Here is a 12,665-nt window from a genome sequence, read left to right as displayed (position 1 = left end):
AATTCTCTGGCAATAGCTCTGCTGAACATTCCTGCAATCAGCATGCCAATTGCACGCTCACATCTGTGGCATTGTGTTGTGTGACAAAGCTGCACATTTTAGTGGCTTTTTATTGTCCCCAGCACAAGGTGCACCTGTGTAAGGATCATGCTGTTTAAGCAGCTTTTTGATATGCCACATCTTTCAAGTGGATGGATTATATTGGCAGAGGAGAAATGCTCCCTAACAGGATGTACAAAATATGATAGAGAAGCATTTTGGCATATGGAACATTTCTGGGATATTTTATTTCAGCTTGCGCAACATGGGACCAACACATTACATGGTACTTTCCAGTGAAGAATGTCCTTGTACTTGGTAACATTCATTATTAATAATAATAATAGATGTTATGATATGGGGCGGAAGTTTAGTGTTAGGACATAGACAAGAAAACTTCCACACACTCAGGTGACACTCAGGTCAACACTCAATCCCCAGGTGACAGCACCAACCAGGTCACAGGCTGTGCTCTGCCAAGAAGCCTAATAAGCATAACAGCTGGTAGCATCAAGATGATTGGCATTCTGTGGCCAGAGGCCTCTCGTCCAGCCAGTGTTGGTGTTGTTTTTTTGTTACTTACCCTCTTTAGTTTAGCCTCTTTGTTGTTTTGTTTTTATATATCTTTGTTTTGGGGTCACCACTTTGAACTAACAATAATCCACTTAGATTTGCTGACCAAGAGGCCAAGAAGGAGCTGGCTCTGAGGCAAGGTTGTTGTCTCCTGGGTACATGCATTCATCACCTGGTCGCATACGCTTACCTCTCATTTATGCACACACCAAATCAGGTTACAGACCATGTAGTTAGGCTTAATATTAATAATAATGACAATAATAATAATATAATTTCAATGCAATTATACGCTGCATCCTGAATGGGTTAATACCATATACACAAAGATAGTGATCAATAAGACATATATTATTGAATTGTTTAATACAGACTATAATTCCCTTGTATAAACAGTGATAAAAAATCTTTCAAGATATCCCTCATTCTACATAATATTATAAACATGGGTAATACTATCTGTTGGATGACTCTGTCTTTGCATATAGAATGCTGTCTATGAATTTGAGAAGGGGTACATTTGGCCCCATTGCTCATCTTTATAACAAAGCAAGTGACATGGACACCATTTTGCTCTTTTTCAAATCTCAGAATGTCTTTAATCTGAGGGGAATTGCTACAAATTCCTCTCCCCTGAAGTAACAATTTGATATTATACTGAACAGTCCCACGTCTGTGATTTTTATTTACTAGTTTCAAACTTTGAAGCTTTAGTACAAGGCAAAAGTAATTTTCTTTTCCACACACAGTGAGGCAGATGGTTCTTGAAAAGCAAGAACACAAGATCAAGTTGGATCAAGGTGTGCTTAAACTGAATCTTCGTCTACCATCAGATGAGGTCACAATTGCACAGGTAAGCTTGGCCCCTCCCTGATAGTGGTTGCATTCCAGGCAGACAGTATTGCAGACATCATCTGCACAGTCAGGCATCAGATTGCTATATCATATGATGTGGTTACTGGATATGTTCATCCAAGATGGCGTAGCAGTGCAGATGTGTTTTGTTCATCCTCTCGTGTACTTGTGTATTTTTCGTCTTTTTTGTATATATTTCAATTTTATTTTCAATCTCTCTTCCATTTTAGTTCAATTATACCTTCCGGTAACCTGCCTCACCCAATGTGATTCGGAACCGCTATTATTTTTTATTTTTAGACCTTATAGCAAGAACCACCTAGCCATCAGAAGCTAACCAGCTAATTAGTGTGCAAGCTATTTAGTCATTGTTAACCGCTACTAGCGGGCTTTACCTGCTGCACAGATACCAGCCTTTTTTTTTGCCAGCATAATACTCGCCAGCCTACCAGTATCGGACTGTCTCTCCACTACAACGCCGGATTACTGCCGTAATCCCTGGACGATTACTCCTGATCTTCACAGCTAGCTAGCAACCTCCGAGTTACCCAGTACCGAAGCTATCCCTGAGGCCCACCTCACGGGCCTACTCAGTTGTTCACCTTTGGCCAGAGGCCTCTCGTCCAGCCAGTGTTGTTGTTGTTTTTTTGTTACTTACCCTCTTTAGTTTAGCCTCTTTGTTGTTTTGTTTTTATATATCTTTGTTTTGGGGTCACCACTTTGAACTAACAATAATCCACTTGGATTTGCTGACCAAGAGGCCAAGAAGGAGCTGGCTCTGAGGCAAGGTTGTTGTCTCCTGGGTACATGCATTCATCACCTGGTTGCATACGCAAAACACGGCTAGAACACACTACTACACCGGATCCTTGCCTTAAGCTCTGGACCTTGGCACCGGATCACCGCTGCTACCGAGTGGCTAAAGTGGCTAATGCCCCTGCCCCAAAGCTAGCACCAGTTAGCCGTGAGCAGGGCGCAAACTAAATTACTACAACACCTCTTTCGCCATCTGGCTTGGATCCTTTGTCAACACGGCGCCCCGCCGCACCACCACGACTGGTCTGCCGACGAATACTCCATCCGCTGTGCCTTCAACCGGCCTCCGTCCGACCTCGTAGCAGACGCTTCTACTAGCCCCGGGCTACTAACTTTAAACGCCTTGTCGCCCGCGTGCTAGCGACTACTCCACTGCTTCCCTGTTCCATCTATTGCTGCCCCCTGGACCCTGTGATCACTTATCTACGTAGCTGATGCCTGCTGGACTGTCCATTAATCACGGTACTCCATTCTGTTTATTTTTTGTTTATCTGTCGGCCCCAGCCGCAAACTCAGGCTCTTTGTGTAGTTAACCGACCCTCTCTGCCCAGTCATCGCCATTTTACCTGTTGTTTTTAGCTGATTAGCTGTTGTTGTCTCACCCGTTGTTGTCTTAGCTAGCTCTCCCAATCAACACCTGTGATTACTTTATGCCTCGCTGTATGTCTCTCTCAAATGTCAATATGCTTTGTATACTGTTGTTTAGGTTAGTTATCATTGTTTCAGTTTACAATGGAGCCCCTAGTTCACTCATCATACCTCTGATACCTCCTTTGTCCCACCTCACACACATTCGGTGATCTCACCCATTATAACCAGCATGTCCAGAGATACAACATCTCTTATCATCACTCAGTGCCTGGGCTTACCTCCGCTGTACCCGCACCCCCCCATAACCCTGTCTGCACATTATACCCTGAATCTATTCTACCACGCCCAGAAATCTGCTTCTTTTATTCTTTGTCCCCAACTCTCTAGGCGACCAGTTTTGATAGCCTTTAGCCGTACCCTCATCCTACTCCACCTCTGTTCCAAAGGTGATGTGGAGGTAAACCCAGGCCCTGCGTGTCCCCAGGCACCCTCATTTGTAGACTTCTGTGATCGAAAAAGCCTTGGTTTCATGCATGTCAACAGCAGAACCTGAATCCGTAAACATGGGCACCCTCATAGACATTATCCTGACCAACTTGCCCTCCAAATACACCTCCACTGTTTTCAATCAGGATCTCAGAGATCACTGCCTCATTGCCTGTATCCGCTATGGGTCCGCTCAAACAACCACCCCTCATCACTGTCAAACGCTCCCTAAAACACTTTCTAATCGACCTGGCCCGGGTATCCTGGAAAGATATTGACCTCATCCCGTCAGTCGAGGAAGCCTGGTCATTCTTTAAAAGTTATTTCCTCACCAACTTAGATAAGCATGCCCCGTTCAAAAAATGCAGAACTAAGAACAGATATAGCCCTTGGTTCACTCCAGACCTGACTGCCCTTGACCAGCACCAAAACATCCTGTGGCGGACTGCAATAGCATCAAATAGTCCCTGCGATATGCAACTGTTCAGGGAAGTCAGGAACGAATACACGCAGTCAGTCAGGAAAGCAAAGGCTAGCTTTTTCAAGGAGAAAATCACATCCTGTAGCTCTAACTCCAAAAAGTTTTGGGACACTGTAAAGTCAATGGAGAACAAGAGCACCTCCTCCCAGCTGCCCACAGCACTGAAGCTAGGTAACACAGTCACCACCGATAAATCCATGTTAATCGAAAATTTCAATAAGCATTTCTCAACGGCTGGCCATGCCTTCCTCCTGGCTACTCCAACCCCGGCCAACAGCTCCCCCCCCACACTCCCCGCAGCTATTGGCCCAAGCCTCCCCAGCTTCTCCTTCACCCAAATCCAGATAGCAAATGTTCTGAAAGAGCTGCAGTACCTGGACCCATACAAATCAGATGGGCTAGACAATCTGGACCCTCTCTTTCTAAAACTATCTGCCGCCATTGTTGCAACCCCTATTACCAGCCTGTTCAACCTCTCTTTCGTATCGTCCAAGATCCCTAAAGATTGGAAAGCTGCCGCGGTCATCCCCCTCTTCAAAGGAGGTGACACCCTAGACCCAAACTGTTACAGGCCTATATCCATCCTGCACTACCTATCTAAAGTCTTCGAAAGCCAAGTTAATAAACAGATCACTGACCATTTCGAATCCCACCGTAACTTCTCCGCTGTGCAATCCGATTTCCTAGCCGGTCACGGGTGCACCTCAGCCATGCTCAAGGTCCTAAACGATATCATAACCTCCATCGATAAAAGACAGTACTGTGCAGCCGTCTTCGTCGACCTGGCCAAGGCTTTCAACTGTCAATCACCGTATTCTAATCGGCAGACTCGATAGCCTTGGTTTTTCTAATGACTGCATTGCCTGGTTCACCAACTACTTTGCAGACAGAGTTCATTGTGTCAAATCTAAGGGCATTTTGTCCGGACCTCTGGCAGTCTCTATGGGGGTACCACAGGGTTCAATTCCCGGGCTGACTCTTTTCTGTGTATATCAATGATGTCGCTCTTGCTGCAGGCGATTTCCTGATCCACCTCTACGCAGACAATACCATTCTGTATACCTCTGGCCCTTCCTTGGACACTGTGCTAACTAACCTCCAAACGAGCTTCAATGCCATACAACATTCCTCCCGTGGCCTCCGACTGCTCTTAAACGCTAGTGAAACCAAATGCATGCTTTTCAACCGTTCACTGCCCGCACCCGCCCGACTAGCGTCACCACCCTGGACGGTTCCGACCTAAAAATATGTGGACAACTATAAATACTTAGGTGTCTGGTTAGACTGTAAACTCTCCTTCCAGGCTCATATTAAACATCTCCAATCCAAAATCAAATCTAGAATCGGCTTTCTATTTTGCAACAAAGCCTCCTTCACTCACTCCGCCAAATTTACCCTAGTAAAACTGACTATCCTACCGATCCTCGACTTCGGCGATGTCATCTACAAAATAGCTTCCAATACTCTACTCAGCAAACTGGATGCAATCTATCACAGTGCCATCTGTTTTGATTCCAAATCACCTTATACCACCCACCATTGCGACCTGTATGCTCTAGTCGGCTGGCCCTCACTACATATTCATCACCAGACCCACTGGCTCCAGGTCATCTACAAGTCTATGCTAGGTAAAGCTCCGCCTTATCTCAGTTCACTGGTCACGATAACAACACCCACCCGTAGCACACGTTCCAGAAGGTATATCTCACTGATCATCCCCAAAGCGAACACCTCATTTGGCCGCCTTTCCTTCCAGTTCTCTGCTGCCAGTGACTGGAACGAATTGCAAAAATTGCTGCAGATGGAGACTTATTTCCCTCACCAACTTTAAACATAAACTATCTGAGCAGCTAACCGATCGCTGCAGCTGTACATAGTCCATCTGTAAATAGCCCACCCAATCTACCTACCTCATCCCCATACTGTTTTTATTTTATTTAATTATCTGCTACTTTGCACATCATCATCTGCTCATTTATCACTCCAGTGTTAATCTGCTAAATTATAATTATTCGCTCCTATGGCCTATTTATTTCCTACCTCCTAATGCCTATTGCACACATTGTATATAAACTTTATTGTTTTCCTACTGTGTCATTGACTTGTTTGTATTATTGGCTTGTTTCTTGTTTACTCCATGTGTAACTCTGTGCTTTATCTTGGCCAGGTCGCAGTTGTAAATGAGAACTTGTTCTCAACCAGCCTACCTGGTTAAATAAAGGTGAAATAAAAAAGAAAGAAAATAAATGTTCAACACCTATCCAGGAGTTGTGTGATCTGATAGGCGTCTGCAAAGTCGTCACCCTGGAATGCGGCCACTATTCAAGCATGCATTTCCAACCCTCTAACAGCTTCAAGGCCACATTCACTGCTGCTGTCTTTTGTTCTGAATCGTATATACAGTAGTGTGATATTGACAGTAAATGTGTTTTACTAAAGATTTGCTGGATTACATGTACAGTACCAGTCAAAAGTTTGGACACATACTCATTCAGGGTTTTTAGTTTTAATATTTTCTAACTGGGTAGAATAATAGTGAAGACATCAAAACTATGAAATAACACATATGGAATCATGCAGTAACCAAAAAAGTGTTAAACAAATCCAAATATATATATTTGAGGTTCTTCAAATTAGCCACTCCTTGGACTTGATGACAGCTTTGCACACTCTTGGTATTCTATCACAACTCAGGATATGACCCATATGCAGACACAGGAGGTGGATAGTACAGTTCTCAGATACTTTATTATAATCACGGGGCAGGCAAAGGGCAGGTTGAGGACAGGCAGAGGTTCGTGATCAGGTCGGAGTCAGGCAGGTACAGGACGGCAGGCAGGCTCGGGGTCAGATCAAACAGAATGGTCAGAAGGGAAGAACTTGAGAAACGGGAAAGCATGCTGGTAAGAACCTGACGAGACAAACTGGCAACAGACAGAGAACACAGGTATAAATACACAAGGGATAATGGGACAGATGGGTGACACCTTGAGGGGGCTGGACACAAGCACAAAGACCGGCGAAACAGATCAGGGTGTGACACATTTTCTCAACCAACTGTCTTGAAGGAGTTCCCACATATGCTGAGCACTTGTTGGCTGCTTTTCATTCACTCTGCAGTCCAACTCATCCCAAACCATCTCAATTGGGTTGACTTCACGTGATTGTGGAGGCTAGGTCATCTGATGCAGGACTCCATCACTTTCCTTGGTCAAATAGCCCTTACACAGTCTGTTGAAAAACAACCAGATGGGATGGCGTATCGCTGCAGAATGCTGTGTGCCTTGAATTTAAAGAAAAATCACTGACAGTGTCACCAGCAAAACACCATCACACCTCCTCCTCCTTGCTTCACGGTGGGAACCACACATAAGGAGATTATCTGTTCAACTACTCCGTGTCTCACAAAGACACAGCAGTTGGATACAAAAATTTTAAATTTGGACCAAAGGACAGATTTCCACCAGTCTGGTGTCCATTGCTTGTGTTTTTTGGCCCAAGCAAGTCTCTTCTTTATATAGGCGTCCTTTTACTAGTGTTTTTGTTTTCAGCAATTCGACCATGAAGTCCTGATTAATGCCGTATGCAGTCTTCTCTGAACAGTTGATGTTGACATGTGTCTGTTACATTCATTTGGGCTGAAATCTGAGGTGCAGTTAACTCTAATGAACTTATTCTCTGCAGCAGAGGTAACTATGGGTCCTCCTTTCCTGTGGCGGACCTCATGAGAGCCAGTTTTATCATGGTGCCTGATGGTTTTTGTAACTGCACTTGAAGAAATCTTAAGTTCTTGAAATTTTCCAGATTGACTGACCTTCATGTCTTAAAGTAATGATGTGCTGTCATTTCTCTTTGCATATTTGAGCTGTTCTTGCCAATATGGACTAGGTATTTTACCAAATAGGGCTATCTTCTATATACACCTTAGTATTTGGTAGCATTGCCTTAAACAATTTAAACTTGGGTCAAACATTTCGGGTAGCCTTCCACAAGATTCCCACAACCAGTTGGGTGAATTTTGGCCCATTCCTCCTGACAGAGGTGGTGTAACTGAGTCAGGTTTGTAGGCCTCCTTGCCCGCACACGCTTTTTCAGATCTGCCCACACATTTTTCTATAGGATTGAGGTCAGGTCTTTGTGATGGCCACTCCACTACCTTGACTTTTTGTCCTTAAGCCATTTTGCCACAACTTTGGAAGTATGCTTTAAATTCCTAACTGATGTCTTGAGATGTTGCGCCTTCTTCACCACGCTGTCTATGTGGGTGGACCATTTCAGTTTGTCTCAAAGCACTCCATGATGATGGAAGTGAGTGCTACGGGGCAATAGTCGTTTAGCTCAGTTACCTTAGCTAAACGACTTACCTTAGCCTTTTGGGAACAGGAACTTTGGTGGCACTCTTGAAGCATGTGGGAACAGCAGACTGGGACAGGGATTGATTGAATATGTCCGTAAACACACCAGCCAGCTGGCCTGCGCAAGCTTTGAGGATGCGGCTAGGGATGCTGTCTGGGCCGGCAGCCCTGCGAGGTTTAATACGTTTAAATGTTTTACTCACGTTGGCTGCAGGGAAGGAGAGCCCGCAAGTTTTGGTAGCGGGCTATGTCGGTGGCACTGTATTGTCCTCGAAGCGAGCAATGAAGTTGTTTAGTTTGTCTGGGAGCAAGACATCGGTGTCCGCGACGGGGCTTGTTTTCTTTTTGTAATCCGTGATTGACTGTAGACCCTGCCACATATGTCTCGTGTCTGAGTCGTTGAATTGCGACTGTACTTTGTCTCTATGTAACAGTAGAACTTTAGACAGTCCCCTCGCCCATACCCGCGCGCGAACCAGGGACCCTCTGCACACAACAGTCACCCACGAAGCATCATTACCCATCGCTCCACAAAAGCCACGGCCCTTGCAGAGCAAGGGGAACCACTACTTCAAGGTCTCAGAGCAAGTGATGTCACCGATTGAAACGCTATTTAGCGCGCACCACCGCTAACTAAGCTAGCCGTTTCACATCCGTTACATCTATACTGACACTTAACTTGTTGATTGCCTTGCAGAGGGAATAGCTACACTGTTTGTATTCAGTCATGTTTCCGGTCGCCTTGCCGTGATTAAAAGCAGTGGTTTGCGCTTTCATTTTTGTGCGAATGCTGCCATCAATCCACGGTTTCTGGTTGGGGAAGGTTTTAATAAAATCTTGGCTGATTTCTTTTGATTTTCCCATGATGTAAAGCAAAGAGGCACTGAGTTTGAAGGTAGGCCTTGAAATACATCCACAGGTGCATCTCCAATTGACTCAAATTATGTCAATTAGCCTATCAGAAGCTTCTAAAGCCATGACATAATTTTCTGGAATTTTCCAAGCTGTTTAAAGGCACAGTCAACTTAGTGTATGTAAACTTCTGGCCCACTGGAATTGTGATACAGTGAAATAATCTCTGTAAACAATTGTTGGAAAAATTACTTGTCATGCACAAAGTAGATGTCCTAACCGACTTGCCAAAACTATAGTTTGATAACAAGAAATTTGTGGATTTGTTGAATAACGATTTTTAATGACTCCAACCTAAGTGTATGTAAACTTCCGACTTCAACTGTACCACCCGTACCTTGGCACAACACAACTTATTTGCTCAAACGCATTAAGAAGGAAAATATTCTCACAAATTGAAATGCATTCCAGGTGACTTCCTCATGAAGTTTGTTGAAAGAATGCCAAGAGTGTGCAAAACTGTCATCAATGCAAAGGATGGCTACTTCGAAGAATCTCATATAAAATATATTTTGATTTAACACTTTGAGTTACTACATGATTCCATATGTGTTAATTCATAGTTTTGATGTCTTCACTATTATTCTGCAATGTAGAAAATAGTAAAAATAAAGAAAAACCCTTGTCTGTCCAAACTTTTGACTGGTACTATATATTCTGTGGACAAGCCCCATCAAACTTAACACATGATTTTTATGTTTAGGAAATACCATCTGCTGTCAACTCAAGCAAACAACGTAAGTACAAAACATTTAACTTTAGGTCAATATGGAAGAGGGTTAGGGTTATTGTAAATGATTGTATTATAAACTGGGTGGTTTGAGCCCTGAATGCTGACTGTTGAAAGCCGTGGTATATCAAACCATATACCACGGGTATGACAAAAAATGAAAAATAATTATGTTGGTAACCAGTTTATAATAGCAATAAGGCACCTCAGAGGTTTGTGGCTATTTCACGGCTAATGACTGTATCCAAGCAATCCCTTGTGTCAAGCTTAAGAACAATCCTTAGTCGTGGTATATTGGCCATATATTGTGGGTGGCAGGGTAGCCTAGTGGTTAGAGCATTGGACTAGTAACCGAAAGGTTGCAAGTTCAAATCCCAGAGCTTGAAAGTAAGAATTTGTTCTTAACTGACTTATCTAGTAAAATAAAATAAAAAAAATATACCACACCTCCTTGAGCTGTATTGCTTAATTAGAAATATGTCTTATTGCAAGAGAATGTCATCACCTTTTACAAATAATTAACATGGGGACTCATGGGATATTATGGGAGTGGTTGCCTTTCTGATATGCCTGTTGCCTTTCTGATATGCCTGTTGCCTTACTGATATGCCTGTTGGCTGGAATGTAAGGTCTGTCCACTTAGATTTTATATCAGTCAAAACAGATTGATCCAAGGGTTATTCAATAGATCTCATTCAACTTTGGACATATATACGGATGCCTAGTGTAATATTCATGCACACTGAAAGCATTTGGAAGTTCAGTCAACTTTAAAAAATCAAGGCAAACAGCCTTACTGAACTTTGTGGAAGGAAAATTCTACAATAACACATTCCTGAGTTGTCTCAACACATTTGCCAAAGTTGAGAGAACTAGAAAATTATTTTGCAGCTGGTTCCATAGATCTTTTTAAAAGTTGACTCAACTTTTTATTTCAAGTCCTCTCAACTTTAAATATGTAAGGATATCATCAGCTTAACTATACATTTTAATTTCCATGAACGATGATATAGATGTTTTTCAACTATGGAAATTATTTTGACAGATGGCAGCAATATATTTTTTTAGGGGGTTTTATAACAAGTATGTTAATGTTAGAGTCCCCTCTGACACATCTCCCATTTCAGTCATGATTCAATTAATGGACCAGACATCTAGAACCTGTTTTAAACCAACATTCCACTCCATGTGCTCTGTGTCATTGCAAAACAATGAAACAACGTGTTGGGCATCTTTCTTTTGGTGTGTTTCAGAGTCAGTAGAAAGACCTCTTTAGTGTCCTAAGTTTTCATAACTGTGATCTTAATTGCCTACCATCTGTTAGTGTCTTAACGACTGTTCCACAGGTGCATGTTCATGAATTGTTTATGGTTCATTGAACAAGCATGGGAAACAGTGTTTAAACCCTTTACAATGAAGACCTGTGAAGTTATTTGGATATTTACGATTTATCTTTGAAACACAGGGTCCTGAAAAAGAGACTTTTCTTTTTTTTCTGAGTTAATATATTGTGGTAAAATGTGGGGTGTTGGGTTGAGCGTGCAGAGATTGCCACAGAAATGGGAGGCTTTCGTCCGCAAAAACAACTTTACTAAAACAGAAAATGAATAAAACAAAGAAAATCACATAGGTTTCGCTCAGTCCTTCTTCTCTACTTTTGCTTGGTGTCGGTCTCTCCACATTCTCTCCCACGGTGTCTCACCATGCTCCTTTTATTTGGCCTCCACGGCTGGTTGGCACTTTCCTCTAATTACCTCCACTTAGAGCTGTCCATGTCGGGCTGCCCAGCTCCCGTATTCCCAGCAGAGGGAGCCAACGTCACCTCACGTACCTCCCCTCTATTACCATCTCTACCTCCCCTCTATTACCATCCCCCGGGGTAGACCTCCTGGTCGCTGTAAGGACAGGAACCAGCGGGTGACACGGTCATATGTGTCCTTACCTCTTGCCATCCACACAAGGGGGGCATGGTCAGTGATTAGGGTGAACTTTCTCCCAAGGAGGTAATACTTGAGGGTGTCCAGTGCCCACTTCACGGCGAGGCACTCCTTCTTGACAATAGAGTATTTATTCTCCCTCGAGAGGAGCTTCCTGTTGACATGCATGATGGGGTGCTCCTCACCTTCCTGCTCCTGGGACAAAACGGTCCCTACACCTGTGTCAGATGTGTCTGTCTGGACCAGAAGGTTTTTTGAGAAGTCCAGTGTGACGAGTACCGGGTGCGAACATAGCGCATCCTTCAGGGTCTGGATGTCGCCTCTGTGTCCTTCATCCATCGCACTGTCTGGAGTAATCGTGCCTTTTTTCAGTCTGTGAAGGGAGAAGCAATTGCGGCAAAGGTAGATACAAATCTACTGTAGTACCCTGCTAACCCCAGGAATGACCTCACCTGCCTCTTGGTTCGGGGGACCGGCCATCCCCTAATAGCAGCAATTTTATTTTTTTTCCTTGGGGTTTCACATTTCCCCTCCCGATCTGATATCCCAGGTACTCCACCTCGGCGTAGCCAGGCTTGCACTTGTGGGGGTTCGCGGTCAGGCCTGCATCCCTTAGCGCATCAACCACGGCCTGTAACTTACAAAGAGGTGACTACCAACTGTCACTGTGCACAATGATGTCAGCTAGATAAGCAGCTGCGTACTCCATGTGCTGCCACAGGACACGGTCCATGAGTCGCTGAAAGGTCGCTCGTGCCCCGTGGAGCCCGAAAGGCAGAACCCGGTAGTGGAGAAGGTAGTCTTCTCCCAGGAGGTCACTGCCAGTGGCACCTGCCAGTACCCCTTCGTCAGGTCCAAACACATATACAGTGGGGCAAAAAAAGTATTTA

General features: G+C 43.9%; 1 protein-coding gene across 3 annotated transcripts in view; it reads left to right on the top strand.

Annotated features, from left to right (window-relative positions):
• The window catches only part of LOC139401896 (protein mono-ADP-ribosyltransferase PARP14-like), a 30,425-nt gene that overhangs the window by 4,254 nt on the left and 13,506 nt on the right, over positions 1 to 12,665 (top strand). For all 3 annotated transcript variants that reach the window (XM_071145902.1, XM_071145901.1, XM_071145900.1), the window contains exons 2-3: positions 1,362 to 1,465; positions 9,812 to 9,845. In XM_071145902.1, the coding sequence (XP_071002003.1) occupies positions 1,362 to 1,465; positions 9,812 to 9,845 (138 nt within the window). The remainder of the gene's footprint in view (positions 1 to 1,361; positions 1,466 to 9,811; positions 9,846 to 12,665) is intronic.

Source organism: Oncorhynchus clarkii, unplaced genomic scaffold (assembly GCF_045791955.1).
Source record: "Oncorhynchus clarkii lewisi isolate Uvic-CL-2024 unplaced genomic scaffold, UVic_Ocla_1.0 unplaced_contig_573_pilon_pilon, whole genome shotgun sequence".
Lineage (NCBI taxonomy): Eukaryota > Metazoa > Chordata > Actinopteri > Salmoniformes > Salmonidae > Oncorhynchus > Oncorhynchus clarkii.
This window is presented reverse-complemented; position numbering and strand designations above follow the sequence as displayed.